This window comes from Gymnoscopelus braueri (genome assembly GCF_963280865.1).
Source record: "Gymnoscopelus braueri genome assembly, chromosome: 6".
NCBI classification, from domain to species: domain Eukaryota; kingdom Metazoa; phylum Chordata; class Actinopteri; order Myctophiformes; family Myctophidae; genus Gymnoscopelus; species Gymnoscopelus braueri.
In genome coordinates this window covers 33,972,512-33,989,640 of record NC_137607.1, presented here as the reverse complement: position 1 = coordinate 33,989,640, position 17,129 = coordinate 33,972,512, and the positions used below count along the sequence as shown (strand labels likewise).

Here is a 17,129-nt window from a genome sequence, read left to right as displayed (position 1 = left end):
TATCTCAAGTAGTTGCAAGACGAATCTCACAATTTTCCCAATTGCAACAATGAAAAAAACACAATTTGGGCCTTTTTTAATATTTATTCTGTAGCAAGAATGGGCTTCTCTATAAATCTGACATGTTTTCTTCATTTTACAAATTACTGAACTTTTTTGTCCTTGTCAGCGACCACCTCAGACAGGTCCTCGGGCCGCATAGACTTCACCTTGTCCTCCATTTCAGTCACCCTCTTTTTCATTTTTACCTGGGTCGCTGTGAACTCTGCCATCAGTTTGGCAAATTGGTTCTGCATGGTGTCCAGGTTGCCCTCCAGTTTGATGATCTTCTCCTCGATGTCTTTGGGATCGGCGCCGGCATTGGCAATCGCCTCGTCGATGAGATTGTCTTTCATCAGGATGGCTTTCCCCTTCTCCTCCAGTGCCTTTTTAGCATCCGGATACTCAGTCATTGCTTCCACCAAGTCATCTTTGGACAGCGCAAAGAGGTCTGAGTAGCCCACGCTCCTGATGTTGGCTGTCCTCCGATTGCCGGCCTTACTTCCCTTGATGCCCAAGATGCTGATCTCTCCGAAGTACGCGCCGTCGCTGAGTACCACGAACTGGGTGACACCGTCGTCGGCCACCACCGCCAGCTTCCCCTCCTTGATGATGTACATCTCTCGGCCGATGTCGCCCTTCTTACAGATGTAGTCTCCGGGACTGAACACTTGCGGCTGCAGCTTGAGCACCAGCTCGATCAACAGACCAGCTTCGCAGTCCTGGAAAATGCGCACTTTCTTCAGTGTGTCCAAATGGACGTTGATGGCGATCTCGGCTTTGAGCTTGTCGGGCAGGTTCTTCAGCACCTCTTTCTCGTCACATGTCTTCTTCTCCGTCCACAGGTAGTCAAACCACTTGATGACTCGTGCCTCCAGGTCTTTGGTGACCTTGCGGAACTGCATGTACTGCTTTATGGAGTCGATCTTGGCCTGGAAATCGGCACGAGATTTGTTCATGTTGGAGATCATGGCACCTACGTTACCGACAATACTAGCAAAAATCAGCACTCCCGTGAGGAAGTCAGCAATGACAAAGACGAATTCAATGTCCCTGACCGGAGGAGGCGTCTCTCCGATTGTAGTCAGGGTGAGGGTGGACCAGTACAGGGAGTAGATGTACATCCTGGCCAGGCGGCCATGCTCCGGGTGACTGATGTTCGGATATACCCACGTGTCCGATCCAAACCCAATGGTTTTGGAGAGGGCAAAGAACATACAGGCGTTCCAGTGGATGATAATGAGAATGTAAAGTACGAGGTTGCTGATACGGAACACATTTGGGAAGCTGGTTCTGGTTTCTGTGCGGTCAAAGAACTCGAACAGCCTCGTTATCTTTGCCAGACGGTTCATTCTGAACTCTGGGTTGTTGTAGCCAAATTTAAGAAACAGTAGATCCGTAGGTATCATTGAAAGCATGTCCCACTTGAACTGAGGCGTTGTTTTGTATTTATCTCTCAGCTTCTTGGTGTCTTTCACAATCAGGCCTTGTTCCAGGTAACCTGTTGGAATGTGAACAGAATTAATAGTCTAATTCAGTGGTTCTCTTTTTCATGTCAAGGACCCCTAAATTAATATGCATTTGGCTGATGGACCCCATCTAAAAATATTTTGTGCAAGGGGAACACAAGATTTGTGTTGTTAAAATGTTTTAAAAATATTCCAAAATGTCTAGATTTTTTTTTAAACAGCCAATCTACAAGCTAGCTCACAACGCCTCATACATACATTAGCTAATTTTGCTGGGGACCCCCTGGAACCCATCGAAGGACCCCTGGGGGTCCCCAGACCCCATTTTGAGAACCACTTGCCTAATTCAAGAATGGCATTACAGAGGCAATGATATACATACACCTGCTTCGGGTGAAATTCTGGATCCTGACCTGTTCGTGATCTGACGAATGTGTCGGTGTAGTAGATGAGATCTGCAGTGTAGTCCATAAATAGCCAGAGTTTTGTGTAATTGGTCTGGAGATCATTAAAACAGGCCCTATGAAATCAAGAGAGGAGAAGCATTAGATTGTTTTGAGCTAATCGTACAGAGCAATGAATAAAGCCAAAGATCTGTATGAAACAGTGAATACCTTGTCACAATAATCATTAAGTTATAGAACACTGGTGCAGCAATGACAGTGAGCCATCTGTAGTAGAGTTCACTTGCTGGATCCATGATCCAAGGATCTTTCCTAAAGGAACAACACATGGTTAGGGACGTTCATCTCAAGGTTTTATTTGCAAAAGTGCAACATGTGTAAGACAATCCTGTGTGTAAAGCCTCATTTATACATCATTGTACAGCGTTGTTGCAGCCCGCCAAAAATGTGATGCAATGCCTTGGGTTTTTCACTTGAAAATCTGTTATGTTCCATAACTGAAGCTTACTTTACTGGAACCACCAAAACCATTCGCAGTGACATACTTACGGAGGCACCTCTTTCTTTTTATCATCTTTCTTATCATCCTTCTTGTCATCTTTCTTCTCGTCCTTTTTCTCATCCTTCTTCTCGTCCTTCTTCTCGTCCTCCTTCTTGTCCCCGTCTTTCTTCTCCTCATCCTTTTTCTCCTCATCCTTTTTCTCATCTTTTTTAGTTTCCTCTTTCTTGTCGTCTTTTTTGCTACAGATCACACATTGAGCTGTTATGTGGTTGGGACGGGTGGAGGAGGAGGTCTACTGAGGAGCTACTACGTGACTATCCTATCCACACCAGACACCACTATAAACCGGGATGCTGTTTAGGGTTCCTCAGGAGCCAGGACTTTGTTGGAAGATGTGGTGCACATTTAGTCCAGCAGATGGCAACGTTACACAGCTGTGTTTGTAGAGAGCCCATGCTATCTTTATTCTGTTATTGTCACTTAGAGTAGTTGCCACATTTATTTACACAACATAAAAAAGAAACACCAATAAATAGTTTATTAAAAGGCCAAATTAAATTCAAATCAGTCTGCAACATTAATGCTGATGGCTAAATCCGTACAACCACAATCACAATCGACTACCACAAACAATCATATACTTGTGTAGACTGGGAGGTTTAAAGCATCAAATGCATGGACACTGGAGGATTTTGGGCACAAAATTCTATGCTAATAAAACTAGGCCAGTTACTGCAGAACATTTTAATACTACAGTACCCTATTTCTATTAGCACATTTGCGTAGGCTACTACTGTAAAAGCTATTATGCTATAATTACTCTTTCTAAAATGCTACTGTTATATCTATTTTCAGATCCACATACATACACACTTACTCATCTGTGTTGTTGCAGTTATTCATGTTGTAAGTGGCGAGTGGCCACTTACAAAGAAGACTAAAAAAAAAAGAAGACATTTTGTGTTCAATGCTTACATCATAGTACATTTGAAGCCTCAACAAACCATCCCACTCAGCTATCTGCGCTGTACTGTTTGCCCTTGACTGGAATCCACTCTTAGCTCCACTCAGCATGGCTATTATTTTACTTGTTGGTGAGGTCATCAGAGGGTATGACAGTAGTTTGCAACCTCTTGATGTCATTGGAAAGCAAAGTGATTCAGGTAACCAACCACTGACTTTTAATAAGGACCACCTATGTACACTAGTACTTACTTTCTCTTGCGGATGGTGTCATTCTGACCCATAGACTGGACGTTGCTCTCTCGACTCGAGACATCTTTGAGGTCAGGGCCTCTAAAGCGTTCCAGGAAGGAATCGGGCCTCTCTGCCTCACGATGCACTCTGTGAGATGCCCAGTTCCGCAGCATAAACAGGAAGTGAGAGAGCCTAGAGGATCAGTGGTAGGAAAGGCAGTACACAGTAACACCTGTCTAGGCAGCCATACCTACGACACAAACCAAAAAACCCTGTACAGTTACATGTGCTACACTTGTATACAGTACCTGGCCATGCCTCCGGCACCTGCAAATGAGTCTCTGTGGGAACCTGGCAGTCTGCTGGCAGTGGTGGCTAAAGACATAGCTCTCTCTCCTTGCATATCAGAGCCAGCTTCTTCACAGAGAGAGTGAGCCCTGGAAGATAGCGGGTGGGAAATGAATGGCAGTACCTGGAATATTAGAATGGCTTAAATAACATTTATTGATTAGGGGTGCACATTTCAGAATGTCATGCATGACAATCTTCATTATTTTTGATTTAATTTGACTAAGGACAGATTTGTGCTTTATTATGGGTGTGCACTTTTCACCTGAATCAATTACACGAATATAGAACTTCTAATATGTCATGGGCCAGTTGATGGCTTATTCTATTCCAAATATTTTACAGTTAATGTTTTGTTCTTTTTGTCAATTTAGAACCTACATATCTAATAAATTACCTGCCAATATTAGCGGGTAAAACCATGCACAAACCAATGCAATGTTTAACATCATCACCACCACCACCACCACCCCCCCAACCTATTTGAAGTGCCATAATTCTGATGTATGTTAATTATGTTGAATTCTAATGTATGTTAGTAAGTATGTTGAGAGAAATTGGAGGTATTGGTATTGGTATTTGGATTTTATCCAAAATCCTTGCATGCCTTTAGAAACTGTGAACAAAAACGTTTGGAACACATTTGGAACAGTAATACAAGTCTTCTTGAAAGTGTAATGGCCAAACCTGCTCTCCCCATTTTCAATGACGGCCACATCATCCTCTAGTGTGCAGATGGATAGCCTCTGTCGCGATGACAGGGCTTGCTCTGTGTGGATTTTCGCCATGTTCTCTTGTCTGGCTGGCTCTGCTGGCCTGGAAATTGAACATCAAGACAACATTTATTACTTACAAAGTCAGTTGGATTTGTTTGTGAGAGAATTTATTTTTCTCTAATGTGTGTTGACTTTGAAAATAGCTCTAATTACTTCTTAAAAGCTCATGATGTCCCTGAGGATAACTGATTTTATATTCTCGTCCTACAAAGATAAAGGGAAGCCCTGAGACGTGGGATACAGTAGGCTATGCACTGTTGTCAATGTGTTTACTGAAACCAATTTTCACTCCGTGTAGAAACTAAAAATACATCCTGATTAGCCTATGTCTTAACTCCAAACAGGATCAGTGAACTGTGAAAGATCACCTCGGTTTAAAGGGCCTACTCTCTTGTATGAAGTATGTTAAGTCTATTAGGCCCACTGCTCACTTAAAGACCAAATACTGAGGACAGAATTACTTCAGTTCTATGTACAATTTGAGAAAACAAGACTGGAAATACCAGGAATTCCATTGAACAAAAAGTCCACTTCTTCATTGTGATAAAGCACAGTTGCATTTGTGTCTACTGTATGATGTAACTCTGAGTGTGTTGAGGTTTAGGCTTGGGAAAGAGAAGAATATTAATAATGATAATAATAATGATGATGATAATAATAATAATAATAATGATAATAATAATAAGCTATGTTATTTACATTTTAGAACATAAAATAAATCTTCTTTTATTAGTCTGGGTTGGTGGATGTATCAGGCAACACAGAGCTTGATTGTGAAACCCTTTGTGGACATACAGTAGTGCGTCTAAGTGAAATAATGATAAGGTGCGACTCAATAAAATACGGCATAATTTTGTTTGTGCCTTTGTTTAACCACTTAAACCTACACTGCCTTGACCTGGCTCCCCTGGTCAAGGTCTGTACTTGGACCCCTTCTTTTTCCCCTTTACACCAAATCTCTTCGTGGGAAATAGCCAATCTACAAGCCCACGTTGTGATGATCTGCAATTTTTTAGGAATGTTATTATATTTCACAGAATGTTCATATAATATGACATGCCCAGATTCGGGACGCTATTCACGTTGTCTTTTTGCCTCAAGTGACAGTTGAAAGTGGATCACTGATCTCTATAGGGTATGCCGCGGGTTGTAGCACGTGTACACATGTAGATTAGTGCTAATACCGGGGAGTTAACCAACCCCCACTAAGTTGAATAACGCTGTTAGAGAAAGGTTGGAAATGAGGTGTTTGCAGTATGACTAAACTTCAGTGTGTTGAGACACTAAATGTGTGTTATATTTTTTTATTATCACATTTAGTGATTTGTGTGTGGGTGTTCCGAGTGATTTGTTTTTCTTACTGTAATAATATTGTAATAATGTATTAACAATTGGCTTGTGAATATGTAGTGTAGGGCTTGTGATATGATTTGTTATGATCTTAAGTGCAACTGGGTACAGGTAGGGATGGGCAAATATGATATTATATATACTGTATTGTGATATAAGACTGGAATTCTGGATATTAAAATATCATGACATAAATGTAAATTTTCCTGGTGTTTAAGCCTGCATTACAGTAAAGCGGTGTAGTTTTCTGAACTTACCTGACTGTTCTAGCTGTTTGCCTTTACCTATATTATTATATAGGCATTACTGATGATAATTCATCAGAAATCTCACAGTGTACATTTTTGGTGAAAGCACAAATTGTCAGGCTATTGAGGTATTTGGTCGAGAATATTGGGATATTTGATTTTGTCCACATCACCCAGCTCTATAGGTCTATAGTATCTGCACTGGTTTATAAAGATTGTGTAGCCTATGGTTCCACTTCAATGTATCTGTAACAAATTCACTGTAAATGTGCTAAGCTTCTGTACTGCTGAATGATACTAAACATTGTTTAGTATCATTGTATCAACTGAAAGGGAGCTATTTTAAGAAGAATTGTGTCAGAGGGATTCTCCCTAAATCATTTAGCCTGTAGGCTACCTCAAAATAGGCTTGCCTACTATAGCCTATTGATTGAGGTGACATCTAGACACTAGACAGGCCTCTTGAATTAACATGTGTCCTACCTCGTAATAATGTGGCCTTTGAGCTTTATTTTAATACCTCTAGGTCCTATCAGCAGCCTAAACAACACAAATTAACAGCAACACGTTCAGTTGCCATTATGATTGTTTCAAGAGGACCCATTCCTAATGAGCCTTTCTAGACCAGTGGTTCTCAAACTTTTTAGCTTGAGACCCAAAAGAGCCAAAGATAGCAGATAGGCCTAAGCTCACGACTTGTTGAGCTTGTAGATCTGCCATTTTCACTACTTCTTAAACGTATTTGTAATTTATTTTTGGAAATTATTAGATTCTTTCATTTTATTTATATTTTTGAAAAATGTTGGAATTGTTTTTAATTGATGATTTGTTTATTTATTTCCATTTTGGAAACGGAAAAACGGGGACATTTACTCGCGACCTATAAAAATTGGTCTGTGACCCAAAGATGGGTCCCGACCCACTGTTTGGGAAACAGTGTTCTAGACCATTATGTTCAAATTGCAAAAACATTAATTAAAAGCGTTAAGGTTTAATTGGTTTGTTTATATTCTACTTATAGGCTACAGTAGGTTTCTGTTGTTCTGTGACATGCAACCCAACTGGTCCTCAACATTAACAGCCTATAAAATGTTGAACTAGCTGTGAAGCTGCTGCTAAATGACTTAGTCCTATAGATATTATCCCTTAAACATGTGCATTTCAAACAACATAAAGTTCCCCAGCAGTCAATCAGTCAATCGGTCAGTCAGACTATCCTCACCTTGACGATCCTCCTCACGCAGAATGCTGCGAGCCGACCGTCACCGAACCAATTATTCCTCTCAGGCTGATCATGGTGTATAATCCCATTGTTTTTGTATCGAACGCTAAACTTCTATGCTATGAAATATTTACAAATAAAGATTCATCAAATTATTATTTCCACCTGTTGTCCATTATTAGTTGGAGCGGCAGCGCTGCTTTCCAAGATCACATCACCAGCTGTCAGTCTGCAGACCAGCAGGCCAATGGGTGGAGCCCAGTTGACCCATCATCTCTGAGCATCATTATAGGTAGGGACTCCTCCGTTCATATCTCCCACGTTCAAGACCCCCATAAGCAAAGCTTTGAGTTAGAAATGTTCGCTTTAAAAATATGTGTATATTCAATAATTTGACCCAAAAAAAAATCGTGAAAAAATATTGTTTTAAAAATATATACATATTCAAAGATTTGCAAAAATAGCAAGATCTACAAGCTTGCAGCTCTGCACGAAGTGACACGCTGTGAGCTTGTGTATCTGCAATTTTTGAATAGCCAACAATGTGCTAAAATAAAAAATGACACGGTTTTAATGGGTTAAAAGTGGTGTAGGCCTACATGTTTTTGTTTCTGTAAAAAAAAAAGTGTTTGTTTGTTTTTGATTTATTTGTGTTTTGTTTTTATCATTAGACTATGTGTTTGTTAAATGCCTTACAGGAGTCTCCCCATATAGCTTTTGGTAGGCTTAAACAAAAAATACAATTTCGGGTCAGGATTTTATTCAATCAGATCATTTAGCAGCTTCAGTTTTATAGTGTTAATTTCCCAAATGTTATGTTATCTTTTCTTTCATCACTTCCAATTTCCGTTGTTTATCCTGTATGAGTGCTCTCTCCTGATAATTTATCTCTGGGTGAAATTGCAATCCTAGCCTGAATATTTATTTTCTGTTTACCGAATAGCTGTAGTGAAGAGGAGACCCCCATTACTGAACAAACACTCTATAGCAATGCTTGCTAATATACAGTAGAGCTATGATAACACTTAATAGCAAAAAAAACATATTACTTACACCACTTTAATGCAGTTGAGAACAGTAAACAGTAACAGCCAGACACAGGGTCAATTTCACCACACACCTGTTAGTCATGGGTTATATCAATTCATCTTTATTTGTTTGTTTATTTGTCAGAGACAATACAAATACACATTGTTAAAAGCATGAATAATGATATGAGCATGATAATTGTTATGGCTTACTGGGGTGTCTGGAACATCCAGTGACGGTTACATCACTGATGATGTTTGTCTGGGTTGCAAGAAAAGGTGTGTGTTAAAAGTAAAACCGGTGTGAATTCTATTCAGCCAAACTTGCATCCTAACTTGATGAGCAAGCATTTTGTGAGATTAGGTCGGAATGAGAATGCACCATTACGTGGCTGCTAGATCACAACATTTCACCTGTCTCCACACTGAGCCCGCCCATGATCATCCCGAGGCATAAGGTTAAATCCCTTGACAATCTGCAGCGCCACTAATCCCAGCTTAGACTTGAGTACCTATTTGAGCCACCTAATGCCCCTTTATGGACATGGTCACTTGAGGTGATATTTCATTTGAAAGAAAATGTAAATTTCTGCCCAGCTAATTTCATATAACGTTATGAACTGCCTACATTCATGATAATGCTGATGCAGAACCCTGATAATAGTGTTTATCTGTTTCTGTGGTCATATGTTTCATGCTAAATAACTTACGGTACAAAAAAATATTGTGCTATATCTGTATGCTGTGAAATGGTGCCTGAATATCAGTGGTTACTATGCAGTGTGAATGACTGTTGACTGAACACTTGAATTTCCCCATGGGGATCAATGAAGCTCTATATTATTGTATTGTATCTTATCAACCAATTGGAGATTTCATTTTAACCAGCTAAACCCTTTGTACCTTGATTACCGGGGTCCGGCCCCCAGGGGTTGATCCTGGGCCCGTCCTTTTTTTCCCTCTACACCAAATCTCTTCGCAGGAAATAGCTGATCGACAAACTCACAATACGTTGTGTCTTCTTGATTCTGTTAGGATGTTTTTACATGCCCATGGGATGTTAGGGTTCAAGTTGTAAAGGGAGCAGGCACAATACCTTTTCAGAGAACACATCCGATCAAAGTATCAGAACCTCTGACTGTGTGTATATAGTTCATTGGTGCAATGTCTATGACCTGCAAAGAAGATTGTCATTGGGAGCCATAAGAATAGGACTGGAATAGACATAGGGATTGCCTTTAGTGGGTTTGGGTGGGAGTGGGTTTAAGCAGGTCAAATGTGCCTGTGTTCTGAGAATAGCACATTTGTAGATGATCTAAACAACAGCATAAGCCACTTAACTCGTAGCCATTTGTTGTAATAAATCATTTATGAGGATTAAATCTGTGTAACTGTCATAAAAATCAAAATCAAAATAAATAAATAAAATCAATCAGCTGGTAATATTTTGCCCAATTAAATACTCTTTAGTCCTCCATCTCTGAGAGAAATTACTATTTAAGACCAAAATACAACAAGTAGCCCTTAACTTGGCTGATAGACCAGTTGATTCGATGGCAATTAGAGCAGACACTAATTCACCATACAATTGATTTCCAGTGGTGGCTGGACAAGGCTGAGGACTTGGACCATGATGGAAAAGATACTGGAACCTTTCAGGGAACAGATTTGGATTTTCAGAGTGCAACCCCTTCTCCAAGGGGTTGCTATATAACACTGGAGTGTTGTATAGTCTTGAGCAGTGGTTCTCAAACTTTTTCATGTCAAGGACCCCCAAATTCATATGTATTTGGCCACGGACCCCCATCTGAAAATAGTTTGTGCCAGGGACCCCCATAATACAAGATATGTGTTGTTTAGGAAATAAATCCAAATGGTTCAAACCTTTTTCAAGATCTAGCAGATCTACAAGCTCACAACGTGAGCTTGTAAGGTCTGAAGGTCCTCAGACCCCAGTCCTCGGACCTCACTATGAGAAACAATGGCCTGCAAGCAACGCTCTGGGACTGGCTCCAGGTCTATAATTATTACTGTTTTGAGTACTTCCTACAAATTGCCATATTCCCAATACAAATGCCCTTCTATTTGTTAACTAGCATTGTGCAATTTCCTATTTAGAGTTCCTAAATATCTCATTGTTATCCTTGCTGCAGTATAGGTTAACATTGAATGTTGCCATGGCAAAACAAATTAGTGAGCCACTGTGCAATCACAACCCCTCTTTCCCAAACCCCATTAAGTCTATTGTGTCCAGGTGCATTGAGATCTATTGAAAGCCTCTTTACATGGCAGCCAGAAGGCACATGGTAATTATTGCAATCTAAAGCGCCTGTTTCATCATGACACAAAGTCTCCCCTTCGTCACAGCTCCACTCTATTTGTAAGTCAATCAATTTCTCCGCCCTCTTTCGGCCTATTAATCTATCCTTTGGTGTGTGTGTGTGTGTGTGTGTGTGTGTGGGGGGGGGGTGCTTTGAGAGAGATTGGGGGACCTACTCTGCCAGTGTCCGTTTCCTCACCCATCGCAGGTTCCAGTAGGTAGGTATGTAGAACACATTATAATCCCTCCTGGGGAAATTAGATTGCAGTGTCATCATACAAATGAAAAACATTACAGTACATAATGTTCCCACTGCAGTAGCTATGGCACACTCACAGCGTAGATGCCCTCTTGTCAACCCTTTGAGGCATCGAACTGCAGACACTACTAAGGTTCCGGGGTCACAGGGGAGGCCCCCAGCAACCAGGGCTGGAACTTCAAGGCCCAAGTCTTTGAGCCAATAAGGACTGGGCGTGAAGAAGACGAGGACGGAGGACCACTCCATAGAGTGACAGGTTATTAGTGGAGAGGTTCAACCAGACCTTAGCGACCCAGCCATCCTGCCCTTCAGGCATTACAGGGACTTGGGCAAACACCTTCCTTTAGTCCTGTGGGCCTATCATTGATTCATTATGACCTTCCCTAGTATTCCCCAATGAAGTATTCTGGTTTGGTACTGCCTACTGCCTGTGTTGGTGCTTATTTCCAAGTTTTCACTCTGAGTGCTACACTGAACCCACTAAATTGTATTTTCTGCACACAGTGTAAATCTTTTCCTGCTCATTTTAGTGTAATTCGTTCACACAATATATACATTTTGTAACTTATTTTGGTTTAACTTGTGCCCACAAGATACTTCCCTCATTTCTCGCTATTTTAGCTTGTTTGGTGGCAGGGGCTGAGTGTGGCCCCTGGTCAGGCATCGTCAGACCTCCATGCTCCAACCGATTTCTTGACCACTAGGACATCCCCCCAAAGCCACTCAGCAATACCCAACCACATCACTGCATGGTTCATTAGAGGTTCTCTACTGGTTCTTCAGCTTATTTTAGGCACCTCTAATGGTTCTATAGTATATAGGGTTAGTACTGTATATAGGCACGATTTGACAAAGGTGCAATAAATACCTTTAAGATACCTCTAACAAAAGAGGTTCCCCTATGATTATAAACCACTTTTAATGCTATTTTGCACCCTTTTGTTTAGTTTGTTAAGTTTGGATGGTACGCTATGTGCCTATATGGGGACCATGATTACAGGGAACCAGGGTTTGATTCCGGAGAGTGAGCCAGAGAAATGGCTACCAACGGTGGAGAGAGCAGGGGAGAGTGGAAGAAAAATATATATTGTGCACAGAAATTAACAAAATAATGGGACTAATTCATATTGATGAATTAGTCCCATTGTTTTGTTCCATTTTCCAAGGGAACAAAATGTAACTTGTGCACACAAATGAAACTAAATCAAGCTAACTAAAGTATATTGTCTGCCCAAATAGCATTTTGTAGAATTGATGTTGTTAATCGTGGCCTCAATATAAACAAAATGTTTACTCAGCAGAGAGGAAATAGGAACTTCTGATTTGCTATGACTAAAGACATACAGTCATGTCCATGGTGAGATATTCATGAATCGTTAAGGTACTGTATTGTTTTGCACAAAATGTGAAATCAGGCAGATATGGCCTGTATCTATTCTTTAGACACATGAGCCTATTTAGGCTTCTTCCATTGGCTGTTCTGACTGGACATTCTTGCTATATTTTAGAAACTGCGTGTAAGAAAAGGCAAGCCGTGTTAGAGATCTTGACACTGGCACGGTCAGAGCCTACAACATCAGCTTGTTCAAATGTTTGAATTGCACATTCACCTACTGAATGATACATACTGTACTGTACACTTTGGCTGGCTGGTTCACTTCTATACATAGTACTGTACAAGCAAACTGATAGTAGATTTAACAGAGAATGGGGGGAAAACAATTGCTTTATGATCCCAGTGTTATAATAATAATGAGTTGTTCTTGTCCTCCTCTAGTGCTGTTGACATGCTGTACTTGATTGTCTTTTTCTACAGTACGTCAATATGAAAATAATGTCCCTTGATGTTCCTTTGCCTGAGAACTTTGCAACTTGAAAAAACATGTAACCTGGGATTCAGAGGTTTTACATTTCAACAAATTGATTTAATTTAAACTATACAAAAGATGAAATAATGGCTTTAGTAAAAAAAAAAAAAGAAGAAGAAGGAGAAAAGAAGAGACATGAATAAATCATGCCATACATATGTGCACATGGAATAAGATTGACAGTCTAGAGTGGTACTGGTCTCATGTGTCTCTGCAGCCAATTTCATATCAAGTGGCTTCTGGCAGAGCCGTGAGTCCACTTGCCCTGATGAGTTGGGTTGTGCTCATCAGAGGCGCGGTAGGATTTCTTGTACCCTGTCATCGTTGGGTTTTAGTGTGAGAAGACATCTGTCTGCTGTCTTTATAGGCACAGACAGTGTTTCTATGACAACCTCAAGGTCAAGTCATAATGCCTGTCTAGTACGCTACAAGAAGTCTCAACAGCCCTAACACAAACAAAATGTCTTTAACCACAACACAGATTAAATGGGTATTAAGATAAGATAAGATAAAGATAAGATAAGCCTTTATTGATCCCCAGAGTGAAATTGAGGCATCATAGCAACAGCACAGCAGTAAGAATGAAACACAGGAGATGTATACGGTAGGTAAGAAGAGAGATGATAAGAGCTGCTGGCCCTAGACATCTGCACTGGGCCTCTGAATGAGTGCAGAGGACGAGAGGAGTATAACGCACCCCAATCCCTTATGAGGAGCAACCGGACTCAGCTGCAAGACTGAGAGGAGGTCAAAGTAGCCACACACTCGGCAGGCATGCTGCCTATACTCAGAATGAGCGACCCTGAGGAAGGCTGCATGTCTGCCAAACGTTGGTTTTATTCTCTCCCATCTAACTACAAAACTTGGCACTGAAGCAAGTGTGCGGCCACTTTGATCTCCCCTCTGAATGAATGAACATGTGTCTATCAACAATGAATATAAATGTACAGTGAATATATGAATCAATATACACCTTTTGCTACACACATCTATTGCCAGTGAATATTATACAGCCTATCATCAACAATGAATATAAGAATGGATATATCATTTATGTACAGTATGCATCTCCAAATAAAAGAGCAAATTATGCAACTGAAAAATACTGTAAAGAGGTACTGTAAAGAGGTTAACATTACAGTAATATCGCCAGTAACCTGCCTAATCATCATGATTGTTAGTTGGTTTCAATCACCAGATGATCCCGCAAGGGTGTGTGTGTGTGTGTGTGTGTGTGTGTGTGTGTGTGTGTGTGTGTGTGTGTGTGTGTGTGTGTGTGTGTGTGTGTGTGTGTGTGTGTGTGTGTGTGTGTGTGTGTGTGTGTGTGTGTGTGACACATACATTTATGCAGTTGTATGTATGTATGTATGTATGTATATGTACGCACGCACGCACGCACGCACGCACACACGCACACACACACACACACACACACACACACACACATGTGGTTGTGTGTAATCAGGGCTGCCAACCCTCCTGGATCCTGGATTTCTCCTGGATTTGGTATCAAACTCCCAAAATTCACCAGAACACAGGAAATTACATCTACTATGCTAAACAAAATTGGGGGGAAGACCCCCAAACCCCCCTGCTTGGGGGGTGTGGTCAGTGTATGCAATCATACAGAGATATTCACTTTTAAGTAATGAGGTGAGGCTATACAGTTCATTTACTATCAAGTGATGGGTAACATTGTACCTCTAAGAGAAACTAGGGGTTTGAACTTCAGTGAATTTTAATATTATCCTAACACATTCTAGTGCAAAATGTTGACTAATTACTTGACTAATTACCCCAAACCACACCACCCAAAATCTTCTGGATTCTGACAGTCCAATATGTTGGCAGCCCTAGACAGATATAAGGAGAGTTGCATATTGGAGAAAGAACCTGATTTATAAACATTAGGCCAATCGTTTATCTATTACAAATGTACGATATAGGCTAGGCTACATTAAACATCTGTTTAATTCTGTGAAGAAAACAAATCATACACCCTCAATTTCTTTTTCCATCAGTTGGCCTATGATACAAGCTTTTATTACATATCTGCCCTCTGCAGGAAAAGAAGTGAATTGCAGCATTAACAATTTTTCACAGAACACAGAACCGATTACAGATGCCTTGTGTCATAGTCTCTTCTGGAAAGGAAATTACTTTTTCTTAGAAGCAGCGTTACTAAATAACAACCAGATATTCAAAAACTGTAAAGATTATTATTACCAGATGAACATTGTAATTATAATATCATTACTCTGTTCATCTGCATATTATGCAAAGAGAAGAAAATTCAAGGCACTTATGTATGTACCCATACAGTGCTACTATCCTGTGGGAATTTAAACATTAAGGACATTTCCATGTTTGATACACTATTTACAGATAGGACTAATTATGTGATAGCTCCTACTTGTATGAGTAAAAGAAGGAGCAGGACAGGGGGACACAAATACAAAGAGACTAACTGTTTTTGAGAGAAACATGCAGGTAGACATACAGTCAGACAGACTAGACAGGCTGACAAACATAAAGACGTATGTATGTGCTGCTGCTACAACTGCTATGCTACTATTAATATTACTTAGTTAATTAGTTATAATATTTCTATTACTACTACTACTACTACTAGAATTATTACTATTAGTGTTATATAATAAAATATATAGCAGGATGTTATGTGATTTTAAAAAAATGTGTACAATTTGATTATGGACTGGAACATGAACAGATGTTGATCATTTGTTTGATTGTTTCGTTATTGTGTGTGTGTGTGTGTGTGTGTGTGTGTGTGTGTGTGTGTGTGTGTGTGTGTGTGTGTGTGTGTGTGTGTGCGTGTGCGTGTGTGTGTGTGTGTGAAAACAGGACATTCTGGAACTTTTCAGGGAACATTCAGTTCTTTACTTATGTATCGAGCATATAACAGCTGTTCTTCAATCTTATCATTTCTTATGAGGATAACATTAAATGTTTATTACTCATAATTGTCTCCTCTATAATTAATTCTTCAAAGCAGTTTCTTAACCCTCTAGAACCTGAACTATGAAGGAAAGGTCAGAAAATTCCAATATTTTGAAAAGGGACACTTTATTGGGTCTTAAAACATTTTTGATTTTGTTTTATTTTTTTTAACATTCCTTTGTATCATTTATTTGTTGTATCATATTTGATACAAGGGGTATTAAAAGGGGTATTTCAAGTCGTTTTTTTTTTTTTTTACTGCCCCCCCCCTGGCCAGCCGGGCGCCTGATGGAGGGGAAAGGAACTGGTTGGAATAACGTGTTCCTTCCACGCGCTACGTCCAACCAGGGAAACTCTCCCCTGTCAGGTGATAAGAAGGTCAGTTAGCTCTCATGCATTGAAGGAGGCATGAGCTCGGCCCTGGCCTCCCTAGGTTGGCAGAGGGAGTGTAGTGCCCAGGATTACATAGAGATTGGCACTGGGTGTAAAAAATAGGGTTACAAAATCGTGGGATAAAATTTTGAAAAAAAATAAAAAATCAAGTCGGTTTTAACATTACAAAAACATTTATTTTAGACCTGTAGTATCAAATATGATACAAATCATAAAGGACTATAGACCTGTAGTATCAAATATGATACAAACACTTTTGACATCATAAAAAACAAACTCAAATGCTAAATTTTGAGAGCTCATAAGTGCATTCAAGTTATCCAACACTTATTTCAAAATATTAGTAACTAGGAAAACGTACCCGAACTGCTTAAAAAATAATTGTTTGTTAGTAGTGCATCAACCTCTCCTGTTTAGTTGATGGCAGCCATTTTGGGTCAGACCACCTGAGGCTCTGTAACTACCTGCAGTGCAAATGGTATGGTCCAGGGGGAAGTGGGGATGTGTCAGATATGATACAACAGGTTCTTGGTCCAAGTATTCATTACACTGATTTATAAAAAAAAAATCAGTGTAATGTGTGTATCATATATGATACGTTTGGTGACATAGGGTTAAAGGTAGGGTAAGTGATATTTTTGGGTTAAAACAAAAAGTATATATTTTTAAAGGTTTAAGCACTATATTCTGATAGTAATCATTGCTATAGAGTGTTTGTTCAGTAACAGGAGTCTCCCCGTCTCTC

General features: G+C 40.0%; 2 protein-coding genes across 2 annotated transcripts in view; both read right to left on the bottom strand.

The window, feature by feature from the left end:
• Window positions 1-17,129, bottom strand: part of tprg1 (tumor protein p63 regulated 1) — a 701,399-nt gene that overhangs the window by 407,726 nt on the left and 276,544 nt on the right. The gene's annotated exons all lie outside the window — the stretch shown is intronic.
• cnga3a (cyclic nucleotide gated channel subunit alpha 3a) lies at window positions 144-3,987 on the bottom strand (the record flags this gene model as incomplete). The annotated part of the gene is made up of 7 exons (XM_080430290.1): window positions 3,920-3,987; window positions 3,630-3,803; window positions 3,292-3,351; window positions 2,462-2,653; window positions 2,123-2,224; window positions 1,922-2,028; window positions 144-1,540 (listed from the first exon to the last, which is right to left on the bottom strand). The coding sequence occupies exons 1-7, from the start codon at window positions 3,925-3,927 to the stop codon at window positions 144-146; spliced, it is 2,040 nt and encodes a 679-aa protein (XP_080286416.1). The 5' UTR covers window positions 3,928-3,987.